Genomic DNA, 9324 nt, shown 5'->3' on the forward strand with positions numbered 1-9324 from the left:
AGAAATCACCCCCACTTATTCCTTCCAGACATGGATGGCTGACACGATTTCAGTTATACAGATGGAAAGACTCTTGAGAATGGCATACTACTAATTTCGGTGAATGCTTTCAAAATATCGTAACCAAATGAAGCAATCGGAAATGAAGAGAAATTGTCATGAAAAATGAAAATGACGAAATACACTTAGGTGAACTGCTGAACTTGCTGGGCGAGGGTCATGTGACCGATGTCGGTATTGAGAAAGCAAACCTGATAATCTTCTTACAGTACAAGATAAGATAAGATAAGATAAGATAAGATAAGATAAGATAAGATAAGATAAGATAAATCAATATTTATCTCCAGTCGGGGAAATTTGGGCAGCAGCATTGAAAGCAGTGGGAAGAAAAAAAATAGCAGCAGAGGTAGAGAACATTCGATAATAAATAAAAAGTAGACTATATATACGTACTTATTATACAAGCAAAACGGAATTTGACTAAATAAAAGAAAAATAAAATATGCGGAAAAAAATATAAGAAATAAATAAAAAGGTGTGTTTCTTGTGTGCTGTGGAAAAAACAATGTAAGCTGCCTTCCGATTAAAAATAACAATAAATAGTGTTACTACTATTGCAAGTAACTTCAGTACAGTTAGCAAGGCTGGCTTCAGTTGTCACATAGATTAAGCCTCGCCCTGCTCAGCGTAGCGGTCCCATGACAGTCTACAATTGACCACCACAGAAAAATAATGTCTGTTGAAGTTGTCTCTCTGTTAAGAAAGCGTTAGTTTGTGTGTATGGACGCTTTATTTTAGGATTTTGTGATGCAGTTCCATACTTTTACCACGGGAGGGCGGTACAAACTCGTGAGTCTGCGTTGATGCTAAGTGATGATGAGAGTTAAACATATTCCAAATTAGTTTGTGATCGGTCGGAATGGGATGTAAGCGAGTGTAACATTAGCATAGTTAGCATTGCTACGGAGGGTAGACTTTGACTGCCTCCATCTATCATGGCGGGACCCCAGATATACTGGTCCTCCATCGGTTCCTCGAGTCTCCCGTCAAATCAGACACAATGTTATTCTTTCGCTTCCTATGAAATCTTTCAAAATAACACAAGCTAAATGTTGGCCACGCGTCTGCCGCTACTGCTAAAATCCATGTGTACGTGTGTTTATTATGTGTATTATGTCGCTATGAATTATGAGCAGTTCCTTCAAGAAACGTACGAGTTGCAGACTTTATTGGGAGCAACGAATTGAGCAAAGCGTTGGATGTATTACAATTTCTTGTTATGCATAATTAATACTCGAAGTTCGTGTGGTCAATATGAAAGTACATGCTTTTGTCAAGTTGTACTTCCGGTTCAGAGGCTGAAGGCGCTGCCGCTTAACTGGCTGCAGTCGAACCTTAAACGGGCGTTGTTGTTACTTCGTCTGCCATTTTGATTAGAAGTACTTTAGTCTACTCTACAGGAGATATCGTCGTACTTAAAGGCTACATTCTTGTAGGCAAAATGCTATCAGCAGCCCAGCTACTCGACGAGTTGATGGGCCGAGATAGAAACTTGGCCCCCGACGAGAAACGATCAAACGTGCGATGGGACGACGAGAGCGTAAGTTAGCATTTCAGCTAACGTTAGCCTAGCTAGTTTGGCTAGCTAAAATGCCTGATATAATAGAATGCAGGATATGGGAGTTAGCTAAATTAAGTCACGTAGATCATTAAACTGTATTCTACCGATAGCATGCGGAATTGGTAACGTTTATTGTCATGTTGAGTGTTGTGTAGACACGCGTGGTAGTCAAGTTAGCAAAGCATGCTAATGGTAATTCATTGGCTCACGCTAACGTTTGAAACGTGCATTCAGCGTTATGCTCTAACGTCCATGTTAACTGAGAACTTAAAACATGAACATGAAAAAGACACTAGTGTCCCCAGTTAGCATAGTTTAGATATTAATCCAATGTAATAAAAGTTTGTAGAGTAATTTGAAGAAGAGTTATGTTGCTATTGGAAATACTTAATACAGTCTCTCCCCTTTTTCCATTTAGGTGTGCCGATACTATCTGTGTGGCTTCTGCCCAGCAGAGCTATTCACAAACACCCGCTCTGACTTAGGTAAGGTAAAAACTTCTAGATTTATGTAACTGCTTTTTAATACAGCATTGACTGACAGACGCATCTGTTATATCTGATGATTGTAAAGGATTAAACTTCTCTTCCAGGGCCTTGTGAGAAAATCCATGATGAAAATCTTAGGATAACGTAAGTTCTGGTTCAGGTTTTTTTTAATCATCATTTGTGTGTGTCTTGATAATCCCACCTATTGAACGGCTTCAATGTCCCTGTGTCCAGGTACGAGAAAAGCTCTCGGTTCATGAAGGAAGGCTACGAGCGAGACTTCCTGCGCTACCTGCAGTCGCTCCTGGCAGAGGTGGAACGGCGTATTCGTAGAGGGCATGCCCGGCTTGCACTTTCTCAGGCTCAGCAGAATGCAGGGGTTCGTGATTTGGTTTTTGAGACTTCGTTCTGTGCTAATCTCTGCATTGCTTTTAGTCTACCCATAGTCTCAGTGGACACTGGTTACTCAAAGTGCCCTCAGCACATCCCTCTGTCATCTTACACTACATGTGATGAACTTGAAAAGAATATTACACGGCCTATGTGGTTGTATCTGAGATGCAGTGTGTTTATTTCTGCAGGGTCCTGGTCCATCAGGAAAGAACGAGGAGAAGGTTCAGGTTTTAACAGAGAAGATAGAAGACTTGGTTGTACAGGTTTGTAATAAATATGATGATAGGAGTTTACAGAAATTCTTTACGTATGAGAAGTTTATAGTAATATTGGTCATTTTGAAGATACTGTGACTTGAATATCTGCGGCATTCTTTTGCCTGATTGCATCACACCTGGAATGACAACAATGAAAACAAAATCTTATCTTTTTAATTTTATTGCAGGATATGATCTTCTATTGCCATTAATTCCACATACATCCTGTCAGTGTAATGACATTGCATTTGGACAAAACAACTGGTTTGATTTGTCTCTGTTTTGCTTCTGCTTAGATCGAGGAGCTGGGGTCAGAGGGCCGTGTGGAGGAGGCCCAGGGAATGATGAAGCTGGTGGAGCAGCTGAAGGAGGAGAGGGAGCTGCTCAGCTCTACCCCCTCAGTGAGTCAGCTAACTCCAGGCTGATCGTCCTACAAGTGCTGCTCGTGCAATGCTGCCTGTTAAAAAACATGTTTCATTCCTTGAAAACAAGTCAGACTTAATTTGGAATGAAAATGATTCCCCCAACCCCGCCTTATATTCATCATGGCCAGCTAAAAGTTATTTTTCACAAGAGCCAACAACATCCATCCTGTTTGAAAATGATTTCATAAATTTCCCTCAAAGCAAAGTGTGTTGAATGAATAATTAAATGCGCCTTTATCCTGTAAAACAGAACCATATTGCTTATTACATCATTCCTTCATGATCTAACTGATTTCTGCTTTTTATCTAGACCATTGAGAGCTTTGCGGCCCAGGAGAAACAGATGGAGGTGTGTGAGGTGTGTGGGGCCTTCCTCATCGTGGGTGATGCACAGTCTCGAGTGGATGACCACTTGATGGGAAAGCAACATATGGGCTACGCCAAGATCAAATCCACCGTAGAGGAGCTGAAGGTAACAGCATCACCTGGCACAGAGAAGAGATGCAGTATGCATGAGTTGTGTAGTAGTTATAGGATCCGTGTTGCACCAGAACAAGGAAGCACAGAACCATTTTTAGGTTCTCATTGAGAAGTACCTCGACTATGATCATTTTATTGTACATGTCTCATTTAAATTGCCCCAAATTAGACTGTTTGCACTAATCACAACCTTTAAAAAGAAGAAACAAACAAACAAACAAAAACCATTAAATTCTGTGCTTCAGTGAAAAGTCGACTGAGTTTACGCAGAGTTCTCCCTGCTTCTAATTGTGATGGTGCTGTTTCCATTAGGGCTGCAACTAACAGCTATTTTGAAAATCGATTCATCTGTTATTACTTCGATTAATTAATTATTAATCGGATAAAATAATAATGCTAAAACTGATTTCCAGCATTTCAAAAACAAAACTTATTCCCGTCTTATTATACAACGCTCTTCTCTTACAAAGAAACTGGCAAGGCAAGTACAGACAAAGCCACGTCAGTTTAAAATAAATAAATAAAGTTAGATAAATGGACAGTGGGGATGCAACCATGCACTTAGTATATAAGGGAAGTGTAACTAATATGTATTTGATCAGATATTGCCTGAGTTTCTGTTGTGAAGAAATAAAGGATTTACTATAGATACTGTAGATACTAATGGCTTGAAATATTTAAAAAACTCCATAAATTATGTCCTGCCCCAACACTCATTGACCTAATTTCAGCTAATTAATTTGTGCTAAATTTGCTGTCTCCAGCAGATTTTTGTCCGTTTTGACAGACCAACACACCATTACAGGTTTATTTTAAGATAAAGGTGACAGAAATGCCCTCTGTTTTATCTCGGTTTTGTGACGGGTCAAGCATTATCAGGGGCATTAACTTTAAAATAGCTTTATCAGGGGCCCGAAACAGAGAGAAAAGAAATTGAAGGTGTTTTTACATTTGTTTTTAAATTAAAAAATACAATCATGCGTCTCTCAGCTGTATCTATTAGTCTTTGCCTCAGCTGTTTTTCACATGCTTACCACAGAGACAAAGCAGACAGCGTCATTTTCTGCAATTCATCACGTGAACTACACAAACATTGGCTGCCCTCACCTTTGGAAACATTGCCACAGCGTGTGGCATACATCATAACATAGACCCAGCTAATTGTTGAAATTTGTTCTAATTGATTTTAATTGATAAATCAATTTAACCAATTAGTTGTTGCAGCCTTAGTTTCCACAGACCTGCATGACTTAGATGTTACTGTGAAAAATGAGTGCAGACTGGAGCAGAAAACACCCAGACATTGCTTGGGGTTGTGAGGGTTAAAACTGATACACAGTAGAATGTTGATGTTGCAAGAGAAGATAGTGCTACATCATTTTTGTCCCCTACTTTTTAACAAAATGAATAATTTACAGTAGATTATTTCATCTGGACTGTGGTTTTGGTATTCTGGTTTAAAATGTACCTATCAACTTGTCATGACTAATATAAGGGCTCTTGCTTTAATCTTAGGAGAAACTACGTCGCCGCTCAGAAGACCCGCAAGGTGAAAACCCAGCACTCAAGAGGGACAGAGAAGACCGCGAGCGTGAGAGGGAGGAACGGGAGAAAAAACGTAAAGAGGAGGAAGAGAAGGAGAAGGAGCGGGAGAAGGAACGTGAGAAGGAGAGGGAACGTGAGAGGGAGCGAGAGAGAGACAGAGAACGGGACAGAGACAGAGATAGAGACAGGGAGAGGGACAGGAGGGCACGCCGAAGCCACTCCAACAGCCGCCACTCCAGCCGAACATCAGACAGGAAGCGCAGCAGATCCCGTGATCGGAGGAGGTCCAGGAGCAGAGACAAGGACAGAGAGAGAGAACGCAAACGCAGCAGGTATGGCTGACAAAGCACTGTTGCTTCCTCCTGTAATGTTTTGGGCCACCGTTTAAATGCACATTCACGACAACACATAAGAGTAACTATTACTGTTTTAACTGTGGTCTAACAAAGAAAACACAAGTTAGGCTTGTTATTTTGTTGTGATTATGAACCTGCATCATTGGTCACTTGGTCAGTGACGCTTTTTTTGTGACAGGATAATTTTTAACTGCATTTGTTTTGGGTGTGTTCATCCACAAACGTTAAAATTACTGGGTACATCTATCCCGCTGCTGACAGTACTAATTAAAATGATGAATGCTATCAAAATTTCACTTGACTGCCCTAGTAGAGAATTTTCTTCTTTTATTTGACATTTTAAATACTGGTTTTTCAGTAGTGACATGTGAGGGGGAAAAAAGTCCTGGACATTTAGTCATGTTAGATGATGAAGGGAATATTTCCACTTGAATGATATTCCTCCAATGGCTGTTAAACATTAACATATAAAAACAAAAATGTGCACCACTTGACCATAAATCCCTTTGTCTGCTACCGCACGAAAAGATGTGCTTAAACCACAGAATGTTTTTTCATTTTTAGCACTTTTCACTTGTTGCCTGAATGACTTATTCTCCTCCCCCTGTCCACAGGAGCCGGGACAGGGAGAGGGAAAGGGAGAGGGAGAGGGAAAGGGACAGGGACAGGGACAGGGACAGGGAGAGGAGGCGCAGCCGTGAGCGCTCTGACAGAAAGCGCCGCTCCCGCAGTCGTGAGAGGAGGAGGTCGCGCAGCTCAGAGCGCAAATCTCACCGCCACCGCAGCCGCAGCAAGGACAGGGACAGAGACAGAGACCGGGACAGAGAGCGGTCATCAAAGGACAAAGGTGAGAACTTGGAAATGGATTTTGTTAGTACTACATGCAATGTGTCTCTGTTAACCATCAGGTGCTGTGCTTTCAGATTTCTAACAGACAGCAGATGCTGTTATTCCAAAAATCTTACTCTACACAAGGCAACTGTCTTGTTGTCCACAAGGAGAAATGATTACTTTTTGATTGATGTGTGTACATATTTTATGTGTTCCCAGACCGTAAGACGACAGAGGAGAGGAGCAGCTCTAAGAAAGACAAGCACTCTGACGGCGATGCAGCTTCCATCAAGGCTTCGTCAGAAGCGGAACCGATGGAGACAGAGGCGGCTGCCTCTGCCTCCTCCCCTCTGCTTAACGGCCAGCAAGAGCTCCTCCATTCTGAAGGTGACACTCAGTCCAATTAAAACTGATCTGATAGGACCTCAGATCAGGCTCAGGTAAGTGCGTCCTCCTCCTTGCTCCCCCCTGGCTCTCAACCCTACAACCACCCAACCCCCACCCCATCTCCCCTACCCACCCTCTCACCCTACCTCTCCCACCCTGTTTACGTTCAGTTCAATACCTATGATTTTGTCTTATGTACTCTATGCATATATCTTTATCCTGTTTTCGAATAGTGCATCATAAGTATGCACTGAAGATGAAGGACTAGGCCCGATGAATGAGAAGAAGGTAGAAAACATTCACACAAAGCCAAGAGGGAAAGGCCAGTGTAGCCCTGAGCAAACATGCCCGGAGGTACCCCTCGTTTTGTATCGGTTTTTGATCCTTATAGATGTATATTTGTCTTTGTGGACAAAATGGCAGAAAAAATATTAACCAGTCCAATCAAATTTTCCTGCCTGTATTTACCTGTTTGTATTTATTTATTTTATTCATTTTACTTTGAAGTAGGAAAATGTAATAGTTTTGATTTGCTGAGATATTACTCTCCATACAGGGAGAAATTTCAGCCACTGTGTGTTTATGTGTCTATCACGGGGATTTCTCCTGCTCACATGTAAACATACAGATATACTTTCATGTGAAAAAGCAAGCCATTTATTTGAAACATAACTCAAATGCCATGGATTTGTTGTCCAGCTTACTGTGCCTGATGATGCCATGCAGTGTGTGTTTGGGGGGTGTTATAGCACCGGGGGCCTTACGTAACTAACTAACTGGAGGGTAGGGTTTATCGAATGAATTGCAGCTGACTTCCATACCTCACACAGCGTTGGTGTTGTGAGCGAGACCACATGAGAAAAGGGCAAATTAAAAATCATGGATACTCTCTGACTGTCAAACTGTGCAGGTACTCACCCCAGGTACTCCTTTCTCTACCCACATCCATTTCTGAATGCTGTTGCCTGTCAGAAAAACAATTCTGTACTTCTCCAGAACATGAACTTGAAAGCTTGACTCTGTATTTTTTTACTGTGTTTCTTTGTTTTTTTTCTATTAAGTTTCAGATATGTTCGGGGAAAAGTCATTCTGTAGAAATGTCAGAGACACATTTTTATTTAACTGCTGAGATGCACAAACAGCCTGCTTGATATACCTACGCCAAAAGCTGAAGTTGTGTGTATTTCCCATTAGTGTGTTGTTGGGGTATTTTTAACGTCGCATTTGTTCAGTGAGTAGGATGCTGTGTTTGTGTCTATCCTTAATTGATCATTGAATCTCCAAAAAAAAATATGTAAAGTGCACTTTGGCATTGACGTAGGGAATATCAAACAGGTTTGTCACTGCTTTTAAATGATTATGGTCTAGGGTAGTGACCAAACCTTGTGCTCTTTACTTCTATTCTGATCAAAGCAAGTGCAGTTAAAAAGAAACTGACATATGTACAAAAGATCAGGATATTCTGGCTAAATTACACTATTGTGTTAGTGTATGGATGATGTTCGAGCATTATTAACAGTGTCTCTTGTTTACAATCTACACTTTCCTCTGTGGCTAAATTGAGGGATGTATTTTACCGATAGTCTTTCTGTAGGAAATATTATTGTTGCTACAAGCACTTTGTTGTGGGACCTTTGCTAACATTGCATTTTGTGAACGTTTTTGCTCAACAGGGGAAGCTGGGATATCTGGTGGAGAAAGAAGCGGAAGAGCGCACCCATCCTTACCCTGAACCTGACACTTCGCTGCTTAAAAACAAGGTGAACCACAAATGTGTAGTGGCTTATTTAAAAACACGAACGTAACGTGTAAATGAGGAGAGAGAGAGCGAGAGAGGAAAAGAAATACATTGATTTTCATGTTCCATTACCTGTCTATCTTTTGGCTGGATGAGGGTAGTTGTGGTTCATCTGATGTACTTCTTGGTCTTGATGTCAGTTGGGCATCACTTTAAATACCAAACCTAGATCGTTATGGGCTTTTGTGTTGTTATTTTGGAAATCTTTACACATCCTCCTTGTTTTTTGGCATTTAGTGAAAATGAAATAAAAACCGTGCTTGTGGTTTGTTTTGGTTTGTCAGGTTCCACTTCACTTCCTGACCTTCTTTTTAAAAAGTCAGTTGAACGCGTATGTACAATGTTAGTCCCCGTGACAGGGCGTGTCTCTTTTCTCCTCCACTTAGAGCTCACATTGATTGCTCGTGCCCCCTTACTGTAAAATATCCTGATTTCATTTTGATCAAAAGATTTTGAAGACTGAAGATTTGTTTAATTTTGCTCTGCTTTTAATGTCCATGTTGTCTCGCTGAATAAATAATAAAAACTTGTTAATGCTGTGTTGTTGGTTTTTTTTCCACCATTGGGACTGTCTACCAAAACAAAAACGTTCCTTTGTTTTAGCTAAGCAGAAGTACATTTGTGCAGTGAATAAGAGAGGGAATCACAAAGAAAGTGACTCATTGAAGATACCACGATAACTCTGGAACCCTCTTCTTAAAACTTGCCTGTTTTGCTTGTTGTCATATTTGTGAGTTAAGCAA

At 40.8% G+C, this 9324-nt stretch overlaps 1 protein-coding gene across 2 annotated transcripts; it reads left to right on the top strand.

Moving 5' to 3' along the window:
* The first annotated feature begins 1393 nt into the window (after nt 1-1393).
* On the top strand, nt 1394-9110 carry luc7l3 (LUC7-like 3 pre-mRNA splicing factor). 2 transcript variants are annotated; one of them, XM_041957951.1, is made up of 11 exons: nt 1394-1600; nt 2040-2106; nt 2214-2253; nt 2344-2488; nt 2691-2765; nt 3056-3160; nt 3495-3656; nt 5180-5541; nt 6180-6412; nt 6616-6836; nt 8457-9110. In XM_041957951.1, exons 1-10 carry the CDS (start codon nt 1502-1504, stop codon nt 6801-6803), a joined length of 1476 nt encoding a protein of 491 aa, XP_041813885.1. In that variant the 5' UTR covers nt 1394-1501; the 3' UTR covers nt 6804-6836; nt 8457-9110. The 2 variants fall into 2 exon arrangements, with proteins under 2 accessions (XP_041813885.1, XP_041813884.1); XM_041957950.1 differs by having other exon boundaries at nt 6616-9110.
* Nucleotides 9111-9324: the final 214 nt, after the last annotated feature.

Source organism: Chelmon rostratus, chromosome 17, assembly GCF_017976325.1.
Source record: "Chelmon rostratus isolate fCheRos1 chromosome 17, fCheRos1.pri, whole genome shotgun sequence".
Classification (NCBI taxonomy): Eukaryota; Metazoa; Chordata; class Actinopteri; order Chaetodontiformes; family Chaetodontidae; genus Chelmon; species Chelmon rostratus.